The sequence below is a fragment of the Argentina silus genome (assembly GCF_951799395.1).
Source record: "Argentina silus genome assembly, chromosome: 10".
Taxonomy (NCBI): domain Eukaryota; kingdom Metazoa; phylum Chordata; class Actinopteri; order Argentiniformes; family Argentinidae; genus Argentina; species Argentina silus.
Genome location: NC_139664.1, coordinates 15,465,641 through 15,483,345, shown reverse-complemented (window position 1 = coordinate 15,483,345; position 17,705 = coordinate 15,465,641). Strand labels below are relative to the sequence as shown.

Here is a 17,705-nt window from a genome sequence, read left to right as displayed (position 1 = left end):
TTTTTGAGTTTTGGGGAAACATGGTTACATAAAAAAAACCCAGGAAAGAGTTTGAAAGAGAAATATTGCTCTGTTACTGTTCAATTGCCGCTCTCACAACACTGTCTCCTATTCCTCATCAAAGGCCTCTGACATCAAACTGGCCTCTATAATTCTGAGCTATCTGAAGCTTCACAAGTCTGCCAGGCTGAGAGGGAGGCTCTGCCAGGGCACAGGGTATGAATCTGAATCTCTGCCATCAGCGTCAACTAACAGCTCTGCCAGCCTCTGGAGCTCTACATTTAGACTGAGGCTAGGCTAGGCTAAAAGGTCTGTTTGACTTTTTAGCCTTAGCCAACAGGTCTGCCAGGATCAATCAATGAATCAATCAGTGAGTCATCGCTACAGAAGTGACATGGGGATGGACTGGACAGAGGACAAAGTGGAAGGACAGGAGAGGTCCAGCCAACAGTCAAGTCTGCAGCCTGTACTGGTCTCTAGAGTCTCCTCTTCTAACCTTCTGACAACCTCTCTGCAACCTATTCCATGGGGTAAGGAGGAAGTGGGAAAATGGAAAAACTAGCCATTACAGAGAGCTCTCACTTTCTCCTCTCCTCCCCCCCCTCCTCCTCTTCTACCTACTGCACACTTCTCTAAACCTCTCTCTGTAAAACAGCCACTTGAGATACATGGTGTCATGATGAATAACCTTACTGAGGCTAGACAGCACCAGACAATGACAGTCTCTCCATTGAACACGTCCGCCATTCCGACAATATCATTGAGCAGCAGAGACGGTGATATAAGTTCCTCTCTTTCACTGAGCTCGGGAAAGGCTCAATTGAAAATGTCCTTCTGATACACAGCCACAAAGCACATGAAATGGAAATCTATGTGAGGCACTGCAACATATGGGTTGCTTCTGTATGTGTGTGCCTGCATGCATGCGTGCTCTCTTTTGTAATGAAACGTCGGAACAAGATTTTTTAAAAGAAACACACAGAGATTTCTCAGTAGAGCTGATTTCCACAGAGCATCCACTCACTGTTTCAGTGAGACATATCGTACAACAAGAGCAAGTTGTGTTAATGCATGCAGTTATGCCCATCAGCTCTGCAGCTATGGAAAAAACCTATACAGTACTGCACAGGTCCGCTTCAGCTGGATATGTAGGATAACACTTTTCAATAAAAATAATAATAATAATAACAATAACAATAATAATTTATTTGAGTAGGGACAGATGCAATTAAAACATTGACATATTGAGTCGTCAAGAGTCAGGTTTAATGACCATCCCTCACATTATAGTCCATTTCCCAGGGCGGAGAGATGGCAGGATCCACAGGGATATCTGGCAACCCGCTGGTTTCAGAGAGCCCTCTGTGTGGGAGTTTCACAGCAGGAACAGGAAAAACAGAGTTCTTAAAGATGACAGGAGGTGTGTTCACCCACACCCACACCCCACACCCACACCCACACCCACACCCACGCCCACAGCCCACACCCACGTCACTGATCCAAACCAGCGGCTGACGTGTCTGCCAGATGCTACCTTTCTGCCTCGTGCTTCTCTGTCTCATCCTCTCTCATTTTCTCATCCCGTCTCTCTGTTTGTGTGCTGGTGGTGCTCAGCTCACACGGTGCATACAGACAGCGCAGCACCAGCTGAGTCCAATGTTCCCTTGGCACCGTCAATAAGCTCCCACACACCTCCGAATGCAACAACACGCTACTAGAATTACTGAGGACGGACTCTCATGCAGACACACAGCCCACACAGACACAGCACATGCATATGCATGTGCAAACAGCGCACAGACACGCAAACATACGTGGGACAAAAGAGAACAAAAGGACAAAAGACAAGGTGTCTTGTTTCCCAGCTATGAGCTGTACGCTGTAAGAGAAGGCTCCGGAAGCAAGCAACACACACACACACACACACATTTTACTACTGAACCAACAACGTGCTGGAGGGAGGAACATCCAGATAAGAGTGGGCAGTCGTCCCTGTAGAACATGATCGATGTTATCTGCGGTACATCTGGGAGTGGGGGACCAACTGTGCCAGTCGCAGCAGGATGCAGGGCTGGGGGCAGTCAACATGAAAGCAATGGAGTTGAACGCTTTCCTCTCTAGTAACCACTGAAACGGGCATTCCAGTCATCGCTCGCGCCATCTCCAAACTCTCCGCTCTCGTTTTTAATAAAACTCAATTTCACACTCCGTGAAGATATAGACGCGGAGGCTTTCCGTTTTGCATAAAATGTTTCATTGATTTGTGGCAGACTGAGGAGGCATTTGTTAGTGGACAGGAGGTGGGGAGTGGTGTAGAGAGAGGCGGGGGGGGGGGGTGTAGAGTGTTGGTGCAGGGTTGCCCCATGTCTGATGTTGAGGGTGGTCACCACTGTAATCCACATACAAACAGGAACAGGAGAGGACAGATGCCTTTTAGAATATGTTAAATGAGAGGGGAGAGGGTTTGCATGTGTTGGTAAATAGACAAACTTAACCGCTTATCCATAAATTAATCTCAATACCAAACTCCAGAGCTAGCTATAGCTGAACTCGCTGGCAGCCAAATGAAAAAAAAAAAAATGAAAAAAAAAAAAAAAAGAAAGAAAAGAAATTAGAATAGCCAGATGATGAGTGACGGCGCAAACCCACCAGGTCTGTAATCTCCCACAATGCCCTGGGAGGGGGAGAGAATGGTTGGAGATGCGTCAGCTCACAGCCAGCCAGCCAGCCAGCCAGCCAGCCAGCCAGCCAGCCAGCCAGCCAGCCAGCCAGCCAGCCAGCCAGCCAGCCAGCCAGCCAGGGAGACTAAGCCGTTTTTAAGGCCCAGGGGGGAGAGCAAAAACGCAGCTACACAAAACGTTTATTAAATCTGATGAAGTCTCATCAAATTCCCCCCGCCCCCCCAAATCCTATATTCCGGGTAAGCAGGAGGAGCCAGGCGGGGAGCATCGCAGCACAGTGCAGGCGAGCAGGGACATAATGAGGAGCCTGCACCGAGCTTATTAAAAAACACGACCCACGGGTAGGTTTAGGCACAAGCACTTACTTCTCAATTCTGCCTTGCTTTTCCACAGCAAACACATCAGATTGAGAAATGTGAGACTTAAATTGAGGCTAAAACTTTCCGTTCTCATCCTCTGAGGCAACAAAAAAGGACCATAATTATAATCAGCCCCCCCAACCCCCCAGGGTGTTGAGCCACTGATAACAAACATCGATGAATTCTGAAATAACCTCGGAATCGCCCTTCCTCCATACTGAATCCTCTCTCTTCACATGGGCAAGAAATGAAAGCATAGGGACAGACAGAGAGAAGTCTCTGGCCAATACAGCATTATGCAGGCTTGTGGTGCCAGTGTTAGAGAAAAAAGGAATGATCTGTGCTTTCTTCATCATTGGGGGGTTCTTCGTCAGAACATCCAGTTCTGTTTGGTCGGTCCGTCTCTCCAACTCGAACAAGTCTTGTTCTTGAGCCCAGAGGCCTGAAGAGTAGATGAGGAAAACAGACCAGTAGCTCTGAGACCCCTTTTCCCCTTCCGCTGCACAAAACGCCATCAAATATGCACCACAAGAGGTTGTGATGGAATAGTTACATTCAAGTAAGAAAGCCTTGGGGCAGAAAGCAGAGCTGATCTGTGTGGACCTCTGAGAGGCCACTGGCATGTGTGTGCCGTGGGGGAGACATGAGGGAGTCGATGGCGAGGGTAGGTAAAGGTCAGGTCAGAGGAGGTTCTGGAAAAAAGTCTCTTCCCCTCTCTTTCAACTCTCTCTGACTCTTGAGAGGGCGGTCAGCAGTGCCATGTTGTCCTCTGTCTCATCTGAGATCAAACTGCAATGACTATGACTATTTAATGAGGTGCTTCTTCACCTCCTCCACCAGCTGCTCTCTTCATCCATCCATCCATCCATCCTTCCTTCCTTCCTTCCTTCCTTCCTTCCTTCCCTCCCTACAGGGCATCTAACAGTGAAAGGTTGTGGTGGTGTGCACCCCGGCCCAGGTCTAGGGGATGGGTGAGGCACGTAAACATAGGACACACGCAGACAGTTACCAGGGAGTGAGAACAGGGAAAAACAATGACAAGGTGAACAGTGTAATGATGATTTATTGTACCAAGACTAAGGAGAGGGGGGGGGGGGGGGGGGGAATTGTTCCCAAAGAAAGAACCAAAAATAAGGTAGTCCCTAAACTAAGATTAACTGAGGCATAGTCGAGCCCAAAACACAACAGATGGCACCTGCCCCCAACTAACTAGTGTATACAGACAAGAGCAATCTACGTGCAGAAATGTATACCCACGGGCTGCTCTCCCCTATACCACTTCTCTCCTGTAACCGGAATGAAAATACAACGGATGAATTATGGAATTGAGGAATGAGGTCTGAACAGAGAATTGTCACAATTAATTTACACACACACGCACTCTGAACAGACAGACAGAAACAAAAGGATCTCATGAGGGGAGGAAATGCAGGGTTTAAATACGACGGGGCCGTCCTCTGACTGGCTATGGAGGTGATGAGGAATGAGGTGCAGCTGAACCATATTGATTGCCAGAAGATGCCTGAGAAGGGTGGAGATGGGTAGAGGGACGGAAACACAACAGAACACAAGAAACAACCAAAACATTTGTAACATGGGGTGACATGAAGGACATTGCTTTAGTCAGTGGTGTTGACAGTTCACTCTGGGCTGCCCTACACAGACACAGCAGCATAATTATCATTTCTACATCCCTGCCTCCACCTACTCAACTCCTCTCTGTTCGTTGCTAGAATCAGTGGCCCGGGTACAACTCTGCGGATGCCTTCCAGCGCCACTTCCATCATCATTAAATGAAGAGTCTGACTTAGTGAGACTGTAGAACTCAAAAGACAAATGTCGGCACTACACTCGACAAATTGAACTGAGACTTGTATGTCTAAAACACACACAAAAATGAACTAAACTAAAGCACTTTGAAGCTACAGTGCTTCAAATGAGGGAGTTTGTGCCTCAGAAGCTAACAATTGACGTCATCCACTGAGTGATGAAGCTGCTCCACCTCCACCGGTGCAGTCCTGGCCTGGGGACGGGGAGGTGAACCACCAGAGGACCACCAGCCTCCTGATCTCCAGCCCCAACTATCAGATCTGGGCTATTAACGATATGGATGAGCGAGGGGAAGCTCGGCTGTCATGGCTGTTAACTGTACGGTCCAATGTGTGTTTATGTGGCCGAGGCTAAACTAAGTGTTTCCTCTTCTTACCTGGACCATAAACATCCCGCAGCATAAGCAGGAGCAGCATGGCTGTCTCTGTTGGCAGGGGCGACTCAGCAGAAAAGGCGAGGTAAAATGACTGAATAATATATGGCAGGGAGTTATGGGTTATGAAATGACTGCTGCCGTATGCATCCACGTACATTAAATAAATAAAGCCTACATAACAAATACAGAGGGGACGGGACAGGTCGGGACTGCAGGATCAAGGCAATAGGCTACTACACAGATCCACATTTCCGCAGAGGAATCAGTATTAATGCCCAGAGGTTCACTACTTTTCCTTATGGAGAGGAACATGAGAAGCACTTTGATTTGGAAAAGTGCACTTTGAATTGCCTCTGTGTATGAAATGTGCTATATAAATGAACTTGCCTTGCTTTGCCTTGCCTTGCTTTGCTTTGCCTTGCCTTGCTTTGCCTTGCCTTGCTGAAGACCCCACAAGGTCAGCCAGACTGGCTGTAGTGGATTAGCCTGCCTAGCCCATAGCACCTATAATGGACCCTATTTGTACAGAGGTAGGGATGGTTCCCCGGACACAGATTAAACCTAGTCCAGGAAAAAAAAAAATGTTTTCAATAAAAAAAAAAAAATTATTCTCCATGTACAAGGACATGACAAGCTCCACAAAGCCTCAGACTATCAATAACAAGGCTACAGCTTCTAAGCCCTCTCAGAATCGATCACTCACATGAATAAAACAACTTGAAGTTATTTATCTCAGCAGAGAGGAAAAGCAACACTGTAGCGTTCACTGATGGTCTGTACCAGTATGTTAATGTCCAGCAGATTCAATCTAACATAAAAAGCCTGATTAACCTTGAGGAGCGTCGGGTAGTGTTATCCAAAGGAGGGCAGGCGGGGGCTGGTCTCTCCTGGCATGAGAACATCAAAGGGACGCTAGCAGAATAACTTTCGGCCTTTCTAATTGGCAGGCACATATAAATGGCCAATGAATGCTAAGCAGCACTGTGCAGGCAGGGCAAAACATAAGAACGGTTGCCTTCTAATTAAACATTACATTTCATTACAGATACACAAGGAAGACACTTATTGTGTAATTGATATTAAAAAAAGTAAACAAGCTTTCTTTCTTTTTGGGGAAATTATCAAAGTGGGACAAATATGTAATCCTGATAAATATTTATCACTATTCCAGTAAGTCTTGTTTGTTGACATCAAAAAGATGAATCTTGCCCAGGGAAAGGCAAGGCTTTTATGCTAATGTTCTCTTTGTTATACTTTAATTAGGACAATAACTTTTCTTTGGTGCAAAGTTTGAGCAAAAGTCTCTGAGAGAGAGATAATACTGAGAAATCACTGCTTGTTAATGTTTGCCACCTCACAGAGATATCAAACCAATGGAAACACGACAGCTGTCATATTCCCAATCCACACAAAAAGCCCTCTGTTTGCCTTGCCAAATGGAGTGAGAGAGTGAGTGTGCGTGTAACTACGCAGAATAAAATCGGAGATTCAGGGGCAGATAATTAAAATGGAGAGATTAGACAGACCAGGTCTGGTTTACATAACATTGAGAGAAGAGCATCGAGGGTGTCCGACAGCAGGAAATAATATTTTACTAGGCTACATCTGTTTACTCCTCAAATTAACGATGACAAATCCTCTCCACTTCATGGAGAGAACAGAAAATAACTAATATTCATCTCATTGTATGCGGATAGACATGGGGTAACCTACCATTCAACATATGATACGGTGCATTGTTACAATTTCACACAAGACACTGTAATATTGTGGCAGTTACAAATGTAGCCACATTAGTCATTAGTAGACCAAGAGAGAGTCCCCAAGAGAGTCTCACCTTCCCTAACCTCTATGGTGAGACCCCATTCACAATTCCCCATGACTTGTCTGTCATGTCTGTCATGTCTGTCATGTCTGTTGTGACTTGACGAAGCAGTGGCTGTTGAGGGCTAAAGTAGGCTATTCTAATGAGGGGCAGCATTACTGCGACAGCCTGGATTTGGCCCTCGCACACTGACTGGGGGGGGGTTGTAGTCGTCAATTTCTTCTGTCAAACAGTTTTGCTTATAAAGGCGGCGGTAAGAACGTCTGTGGTCCATATGTGCAGCATACTCAAAGCAGCCAACGCCACTGAAAACCCCAAGAACCCACCGTAAGCTACAATCTACCAACAATATCACCGCATGACACAGCAATCACTGCTCAACACCCCGTGGAGTGAGTAGAACGAGTGAGTGAGAAACAGAGAAGAGAGAGAGAGTTAAGCCATAATCTCAACAGTAGATGGACCTTGGGCAGCACTCAGCAGCAACAGCGTTTAATGATAGTGATTAGACATGCTGAGAACGGGTCTCGTGAAGCCAAACACCGTACCCTCACACTGCTGCCAAACACCGTACCCTCACACTGCTGCCAAACACCGTACCCTCACACTGCTGCCAAACACCGTACCCTCACACTGCTGCCAAACACCGTACCCTCACACTGCTGCCAAACACCGTACCCTCACACTGCTGCCAAACACCATACCCTCACACTGCTGCCAAACACCGTACCCTCACACTGCTGCGTCCTGGAAAACCAAGACCCTGGGGAAAAACAAGCACGCGAGGCGAGGAGCGGAGCCTTCGTCAGCGCGTCAGGACTCGGGCTTGATGTAAAATACATCAAAAGTGCGTCCTCCCTTCCTGCCTTGAAGTAATCACCGACGTGACGTGCTTGGGTTGGTCAAGGTGAGCTTTCCGCTGCATTGCTTTCACCAGTCAAGTCATGTCGGATCAGCGATTTCTTTCAGGAAAGGACGTCCATTCACAGATACAGGGTGAGGGGGTTCTCCTCCGGGTGTGGGGGGGTGGGGGGGGGGGGAGGTGTTACTGCAGAAAGAGGAGCCATGGGGAGGGAACAGCTGTAGCTATCAGACTCCAGACATAGTGTTGCTGGAAGTACCATACACTGTCAGAGCACCGGCTGAGACATAAAGCAGAGCACTGGGAAATGAAGACTCTTTCTCAACTGACTTGGGAAAATGGGCACAGCTTTAATGGGAATACTGGGAGAACTACTATGGCAGGCTGCTAATGGGAATTTGGGAGGAACAAGCAGGCTGGTTGTGGGAATCCTGGGAATACAGGGGAATTGAGCTGGCTGGTGATGGGAAGCATATCAGCCAGAGCCAAGCATCGCTGATCATCGTAATGATGGTTCACTAATCAAACTCACCTATTGACTCATTCATACCATCCTCACCACTATGCCTAAAACCCAGTGTGACACACACACACACACACACAGGTATGAGGATCTCCTCTCTGAGAAGCTATAGAGCGGAGAGTTACTTAATGCTGCTCTTCAGATTCAGTAATAAAAGCAGCCCACATCCTTAGTGACTGAATAGAGGAGGCTGACTCCACTCAATGAAGAGTTCAGGACTAAGTAGTGCTAATTTTCTCCCTTTGATGTAGGTTACACACACACACACACACACACACACACACACACACACACACACACACACACGAGAAAATACGTCAAGAGGAGACCCAATTAGACCCAACAGGGGAAAATACAGGGGAAAAAGAGGGGTGAGGGAAAAGAGAGGATTAATAAAGTAGTATTCTGTGTGTGTGTGTGTGTGTGTTTGTGTTTTAGCAACTCTATCCAAATGTGTATTCAGCTTGCAGCACCTGATTAGTCACTGAAAATGGCCTGTTTTGGAGAGGGCAAAGGAAATTTCCAACAGACTGAGAGGGTTTGGGGGGAGGGGGGGAAGAAAGGGAGAGACTGAAAGAGCAGTGACTTCAGGGAAGAAAAGCAGAAGAGGGCAGAAGTCTGATAGTGTATTTTGTGCTCTATTTGTGTCTGTACTGATAAAGCCAACAGCTCCGGGGACACTCGAGACCTGAGGTCTTTGCTTATTCATAATGCTAAATCGATAACGACCCATAGAGAGAGAGAGAGAGAGAGAGAGACAGAATACTTTGTGGTGTATTTGTTGCACAGTAATATTGTTCAATTATTGCAGCTCAAGAAGAATTCACACTCAACCCAAATGTCACAGTCAGTATCCTAACTCTGCAGTGGTTTCACAGCACCAACCCACAGGAAAAAACAAGCGCACCACCTCCTGTTACCTTTACGGTACCGTAGGTTTGATTTGCTTTCCGAAAGCATCGAATATGACAAGCATAAGGAACAGACTTATGCCGACATGATCCTGCTCAGATCAGAGCCTGAGAGCTTATTACACTGCTGTTTCATCACCACCATCTGTCCACCCTAATAGTCTAGGCCTACCAACAGGGTTAGTCTCCCCTCCAGCACTGACATGGCAGGTCACGATCTTACGCTGTACACAGCTCTGTGAAGTCAACAGAGATCGCACCATTTATTCACAGAGGAAAGAGAAATAGGATGGAGAGAGAGAGGGGGGGCATCTGATGAAGGCCAAGTTCACAGCACTAGAGAGGGACGCCGGATTCTGCCAAGTTCACAGTCAAGAGAGATTCGGCACTAGATAAACTGTGATGGCCGCCCACAGACACTCTCTGCGATTTCCCTTAACTGAGAAGCACAGGGCGTTTTTTTCAACCGCATTCCGGCAGTACCCTTCTCTGTGAACAAGCATTAAACCCCCAGATACGGGGCTTAACCCCACATAACAGCATCAACCTCTCAATCCTCAGATAGTAGCTTAAAAGGCATTATTTCTCGCCTATTACGTAATCAAACGTCAGTTGAACATTATGTAACCTGTATAAAGGGGCTCTTCAGGTCTGAGAGGGAGCAGCACACAGCGGTGGGGAAGGTTTCCTGGTGAAACCGTCGCTGGCAGGGACACAAACAGAGCCTGGGGATATCAACCCCCTGAAGCTTTTCCATCTACACAGTGGGAAACTGTGCTTATCGGCTATGAACGACCACCTTAATTAGCAGGAGGGACATCGGTTCATTAGCCTGAGAAAGTGACGTGAAAAATAAAAGCCCATCTATCACAACCCCCAGGGGGGTCAGAGCTATCCCTAAGATGGATTTTCTGACCGTGGCGGCCCTGATAATGAATGGGCTTGGATTCATTCCTGTCACTTTGTCCCTTATGACCTCCGAAATGAGACTGCGGTTTCTTTTCCTGCAGGGGATGGGTGGGTGGTGGGGGGGGGGGGGGGGGGTATGGAGTTGTCACTTATCAAACTCAACAGGCAGGCATCCATGGCACTGGTACAGACACTCACTCCTCCTGATTCAACTTGAATGGAGGTGCACCTGCTGTACACAGAGCTGATATATCTGGTTTCAGCCAGGAAAGCAGTGCTGTGTGTCTCAGTGCAACTGACCCTACCAACATACACTGAGGCTGGATTCATCGTTTGCCTGACCAGACACGAGGCAAAAGCCCGGTCTTATTCTTATTCCTTTCAGGCACTCACCTTTGTGCCTCTCATTTAAAAACACTCAAAGCGTTCGTCAAGGGAAAAACAAACAAAATCCTGTCAGATAGAGAAAGAGATAAGAACACTTCAGACCTGGGCTAACACCTGCCTATTGGAGAACAAGCAAACAAACAAACACTTTCCCCTCGCTGAGCCACTTATAATGTGCCACAACAGTTAATCCATTCCGCAGGTCTAATTTAGAGAAATACACCATCCAATCAGGCTGGACTTATTCTGCTGGTGGTGTAAGGCTACTTTCCAAAGTCAGCAACAAAATGCACCAGTTTCCAGTGTGCAAATCACAATTCACACCACTAGCAGCACCCTGTCACTTCCCCCGACACACCGCTGTCAGAATGAATAGCTCCCTCCATCCCCCTCTGAAGGAATATCAACTACACAGATCAAAGAGCACATCAGAGAGCACAAAAACAGGGAAGTACGTACGGCGCGTTGACTCGCTTTGCCATCGTCTCTGCTGCTCTCCGCCTTGGAGATGAGCGACTCAGAAAGCAGCTACAAGAACAAACTAAGGACAAACCATCAAAGGTGAAGCGACTCACTCACATATTACAGCAGTAGGTTCACTGGCTTTCAACTTCCCGCACCGCCTTATAAATTAGTTTCTTTGCTCTCTAACCTTACCAGAAGGAAACACGACACTCACTATATTCCACTTGGTGAAACAGAACAGAAGATAGGGGTCTAGGAGTCTAAATGAATACAATATGAACCTGTTCAGCTACCCATAGAATCACAGGTGTGACAAGGAGAATACAGACGTTAGGAGGATTTCAGAGGGTTGGCTTCTCCACCTCTGGAGGTAGAGTAGGCCGCCTCACCGTTACTCTCTTATTCAGACCACACAACTTGCATCAAAGGCCAATACGACACATCACTGTTTAATCCATGGTGGGCATAAAAACATTGTGTAAACAATGATGCAAGATGAGCATAAATGTGGCAATAGATTCCTGCTAGGACTCTTAGGCAGAAACACAAATAGGCTACGACACACTCATGTGGACACAAATCCTGTTCTAATCAACGCCTGTTACAAAGGCACAGGCAAAGTCATTTTCTCTCCAATAAAGAGCATGCAGTGTTTTCCCCATTCATCTTGCAGCAAATGTCAGCTGTCACACACTCCGTGGGATAGAAGATAGAGGGGTGTTGTGTCTGGGGTTACTCCTGTCAAACCAGTAGGACTTGTAAAACTCATGAAATATTTTTCAAAAACAAACTGGTAGGTAATGGTGAAAGGTCTACAAACCCAGATGACTTTATCAATCGAGGCTACTTGTTCATGTAGCTACTCTAATTATCTGCAAAGTCCAAACATGTCATAGGACTTGAAGAATTGTACCCAGAAAATAAGAAAACAATAATTCACAATCAGAAAGTAGGTTACTAGCTGTTGAATGGATGCACAGATGACACACATTGCTCCAGCATTGTTCGAGAGTCGCAGCTGGGGTGGGGGGGGGGGGGGTTGCCTACAGATATCGACAATGCAGAAGTCGAAATGCTTAGCCTATATTTCATTCTCCGAATATATCTCCCAATATCTTTGTAACAAATAAACTCTAGCACGGGCACTGATTCCATCAATTACAATACCCTATAGTGTCAATTCTTTAGACGACTCTCCGGTGTCTATAGCTTATTCTTTCCGGGTTCAATCCGCTGTGTCACACACGCACCATTGTCCTACTAAGTACATGAAGACGTTAGCCCCCCCATCTGACAGGCACAACGCTGAACCGTTGTTACACAACATCAAACTCTTGGGTGCTACAAAGTGCTGTTTTTTTCCCTTTGTTATTTTATAATTATTGCTGTGCTCTGATGTCCCCCCAAAACGATACATTGTGTCCTTCTACGAGTTGCGCGGCACAGTAATCATTGTTGGTTGCTCACGTTGTGAAAACGCAAAGCTGCTGCAGGCCAATGTTTACTCACCAAGGGTCAAACTCGTGAATGATGCTCTCGAAGCGAATGACAGCGAAGAGCCTGGAACTGAAACCAGCTAGCCAGGCCAGAAAGAGTATAGTGAACGACAGCAACGACTGCCACCCCGCCGGCTGCGCCAGTCCGCCGGAGAGACCTCCAGCGCCGCCAACGCCTCCTGCTGCTGCCGCGGTACTGGGCCGACCATTTCCCGAGAAAGACGGTCCGATATTCGCGGAGGCTTTGTGCTTGCTATCGGAAACAGAGTGATGTTCCGCCATATTCTACGTCAGCCCCGTTGTATCAGATAGGAAAGAAAGCCCCCCCCCCCCTTACTGCCACGCTCCGCTTTCGAAGCCGCTTTCCACCCCTGCACTCCTCTCTTTTTTCTTTCAAGGGCTCACTTTATTCCAGAAGTCAAGCCTTTTTCTGTTACTCCGTCCGCTAATTCAACTAAGTTCTGCAATGGAGTCACACATAGCAGCCGGGTTGCAGCATACAAGTAGCACACGCGACCGACTAGTTCCTCCTTGGAAGTGGATGATAGGGCGGGAGTAGCGAGGATAGCAGGAAGGGCGCTCAGCCTCTCACAGCGAGACAGGTACAACAGGGTGGGTCACACAGCCCTCATACAAAACCAACCAGAGAGAAGAGCGCCCAAGACAGTCAATACATGTAACCAATGGTGTGACACTCAAGCCGGATGGTCGTAGGATCAGTGTGGAGGATAGAGCGTAAGAAAAAACACCAATGGTAGTCTATGAGACAATAACAGACTGGGAAAATAGCCTATCCGCTGTCAACAGCACAGGAGCGCTTTTCCCCTAGAAGCCAATGAAATAAATGAATTTCGCAGAAAAATAATGCCAGCTCTGCCACGAGAGCGAATGTTGCATTGCTCGGAGCTCATGCAAACTTTTGAATCAGGAGGATGCCCCAGAACCACAGCGATAAATCATGATTAATTAATTACTGAAAACAACATTACCAAGTTATGAGTTATGACACCATGAAATGTAACGGCATTACAATTAGAAATTTCAGAGTTAATGATATTAGTCACAGGGCCATAATTTCCATTGGTTTCAAATATTCTTTACGTCTTACTTTTAATTGTCCTTAATTTAATTACAAGAATGATACTTTCAGTAGTAACTAAACACTCACAGTAACCTATATGGAATTTCACTGCCAGTCAGGCACTCTGTTGAGAATACCATCAATTGCCCTATGGCAATAAGAATAACAATGACTTATGGTGTACAGATCAGTGGGGGTAAAAACAACAAATCTTTGAATCTTTCAGTTCTTTTACTTCTTTGAGAGGAATTTGGAGCTAAACATCTATGTATCTTGGCTACAGACAGGGCAGCCAGCTGAGAAATAGTGAATTCCCACTCATAAAAGAACGTCGGAGGAGAGGCGTCAGAGATGAAAGGGACTGCTTTGTAGGGCAGGGAGGTATGAGGATGCTTGATAATTCATCAGGCAGCAGCCATGTCCAAAAGTGTCGTAGGATTCACTGAAGCAAAGGGGTTTCACTGTGTTAAATATAGACTGGGTTTGCAGCTGTGCGCTTCAGTAGCTCCCTAGACATACAGTATCAGAATCAGAATCAGAATCAGAATTCTTTTATTTGGCCAAGTATATTTGCACATACAGGAAATTGACTTGGTGAGGTTAGTGCATGGGACATAAAAAACAACTATATATATATATATATAGTTGTTTTTTATGTCCCATGCACTAACCTCACCAAGTCAATTTCCTGTATGTGCAAATATACTTGGCCAAATATATATATATATATATAAGCAAAATATGAACAAAATAAAACAATAAATTATGTAGGCTGTGTGAGGCCAAGAGGCAATGAGGCTAGAGGCTGTGAAATGGGTATGGGGCATGTACACTATAAATTTAAATAAATATAAATTACACTGTCAGTGCATTGTGTGTGTGTGTGTGTGTGTGTGTGTGTGTGTGTGTGTGTGTGTGTGTGTGTGTGTGTGTGTGTGTGTGTGTGTGTGTGTGTGACAGAGTGGGGTGGGGTGGGGTGGGGTGGGGGAGTGGAAGTCCCAAAGTCAGTGAGAGGCAGGAAGCTTGTTTGTGAGCCCCACTGCCACAGGGAAGAAACTGTTCAGGTAGTGCAAGGTTTTGGTCTTGATAGACTAGAACCTTTTGCCGGAAGGAAGTCTATGGAAGAGGTGGTGACCAGGATGGTGATGATACAGGTGGTGATACTGTATGCCTTCATTTCGACCCTTTATGCTTATTCAAAACAGCAAACCCTCATACTACCTGTCTCTGATAAGATACAGCATCCCTTCACTTTCCTCTCAAAAAAGGATCTATTTACAATCCCAAATGAGAGTGAGAGAGGGGTAACAATTACACATACAACTGATTCTTGACACAGCATAGTATTTGAGAACCACAAAGCATTTGTCACCATACTGGTTCCTGTCAGCTAAAGCAATGGTGGGTGAACATTCCTCCTACAGTTGCACACATAAGAGAGAGAACAAACAGACACGCACACACGCGCACACGCACACACACACACACACACACAGTTTTTCATTCAAATACTCTACTGCCTGCTACAATGAACACTGATAGTAGTTCACACTGACACAATGCTATTTGTAGCTTGCTACAATACCTCCCTCTCCCTAACCATATAAACCTATCCCTGTTGAATTGATGAGAAAAGAAGGAGAGATTGAAAGAAGAGAACCGAACAAATGATAACAAAAGACAAGTCTCTGTTTCCCTGGGGCGCTATATTGTTGTGCCCAGTGCTGTGCAGTTACTGTCAAGCCTTCACCTAAATTGCATTCTGTGTTTCGCACACTGTGGACAAAACTGTAATAGAAAAAGGGGAGAGGACTTTTGACGAGAGCTATGCAATGACTCTTTCCCCCTAAATTCACTCTAAAAGATGACATTGTGATTTCTGTGTCTGCCATAGATTGGTTGGAGTTACTGAAGCAGACTGTAATCTTTAACAAGTGAATTTGATAACGAAAACCCATCTCTATCCATGTTAGAACTGAATTGCTCAAAGCTGCAAAACAGCAGATTTTCCTCTCAAGCCTGCAACACATTGTATTCTTCTCTCCTAAAAAGATTGGATTGATCCCTGTTTGCATACAGGGGAACAGCAATTTGAGAAATCAATTGCAATTTGAAAGCACAAAAGAAAATAGCTGCAGGAGCATCTCATACCCTTCAGGTTGGTTATCTAAAGCAGTGAAGTGTTTATAGAGCTAGCTGACACAGCAACAGTGTGCGACAAAAATACAAAAACGCAACTTAGCCCTCAGGATATCCTCTCAGCACTGTCCTTAGCCTCCTCTCTCAATCAGGTGTTATTGCAGCACAAGTGGCACAATGCCAGGTCACCAACACTTCACTTTGCTTTAATTTCAGTTCTCCTTAGATTCAGTTTTAAATGTCAGATGTTTGTTTCTCACTCAGTGAAGCCTGCACATTGCAATCGTGCTTTTTCATTTCCATAGCCTTTTTCATATCAGAAGAAGCTGAGAGCCTTTCCCTACACTTCTGCGAATTGGAGCATTCAATTGACTGTAAATTGATATTTACTCTGTAGATACTGAGAGTGTGAAACAAGATTGTAAATACTGCGGGTGTCAACAAATTGACTGATTCATGGAAAATAAGTAAATCGAACCTGGATCTGTTTGTAGTATCTCTATGTGCCACACGAGGTCGCCCTAGAACTGTAGTCCAAGTGAGGACATTATAAATACAGGCATAGACGGTGTAATGAAATGCTTTGGGCAAGCTAGCTCCTAGCTTTCATGTGCTGCACCCAGTTCCTGGGTGTCCACATCTCTGAGGATCTCTCCTGGACCCTCAACACCTCTACCCTGATCAAGAAGGCTCACCAGCGTCTCTTCTTCCTGAGGAGACTAAAGAAGGTCCACCTGTCTCCTCAGATCCTGGTGAACTTCTACCGCTGCACCATCGAGAGCATCCTCACCAACTGTGTCACAGTATGGTATGGCAACTGCTCTGCATCTGACCGGAAAGCACTGCAGAGGGTGGTGAAAACTGCCCAACGCATCACCGGTTCCTCACTCCCCTCCATTGAGGCTGTCCAGGGCATACGATGCTTGCGTAAGGCACGCAGCATCGTCAAGGACATTTCTCACCCCAACCATAGACTGTTCACCCCACTCCCCTCTGGGAGGCGCTACAGGTCTCTCCACACCCGACTAGCTTCTTCCCTGCGGCTGTCACCCTACTGAACTCGAACTCTGCAACAACCTGAATGACAACCTACCAACCCCTGCACACCCCCCCCCCCCCCCCCCCCCGGACAATTGCACTACTCTTACAGTATTCACACTTGTACAACCTGCTCTTACTCCATACCACTGCTCTTCTGTACATATCTGTCTATACTGTTCATAATCTGTCTATACTGTTCACAATGCACATATCCCTATATTTTCTTTAATACTACTGTTAATACACCGCACATATCTGTACATACTGTACATACCTGTTTATACTGTTCATATGGCTTTCCATATTACATTTATTCTGCTATCTACCCTAAATGTTACTGTTAATACATATATACTGCTAGACTGCATTGCCTATGCATTGCCTATGTCACCCTGCTGAACACGATCACTACACCTACCTGACAACCTACTACCCCCGCAACCCCCCCCCCCCCCCCCCCCCCCCCCACCCGGACAATTGCACTATTGCACTATTACTCCCCTCCCCTGCTCTTACTCAATACCACTGCTCTTCTGTACATACCTGTCCATACTGTTCATAATGCACATATCCTATATTTTCTTTAATACTACTGCACATACTGTACATACTTGTTTATACGGCATTCCATATTTATATTTATTCTGCATCTACCTCATGTTACTGTTAATACATATATACTGCTAGACTGCATTACCCATACAGCTCATATGCTGCTACACTGCTCATACTGTAACTATTTATTCTGCTATAATGCCACTGCTACTCACATACTGCTATACTGCACTGCTATATTATACTGCTTATACTATACTATATT

General features: G+C 46.0%; 1 protein-coding gene across 1 annotated transcript in view; it reads right to left on the bottom strand.

Moving 5' to 3' along the window:
• Positions 1-12,926, bottom strand: part of stt3b (STT3 oligosaccharyltransferase complex catalytic subunit B) — a 29,494-nt gene extending 16,568 nt beyond the window's left edge. Inside the window, exon 1 of the mRNA XM_083678734.1 lies at positions 12,638-12,926. Coding sequence (XP_083534860.1) covers positions 12,638-12,906 — 269 coding nt within the window. The 5' untranslated portion in view covers positions 12,907-12,926. The remainder of the gene's footprint in view (positions 1-12,637) is intronic.
• Between the last annotated feature and the right edge of the window lie 4,779 nt (positions 12,927-17,705).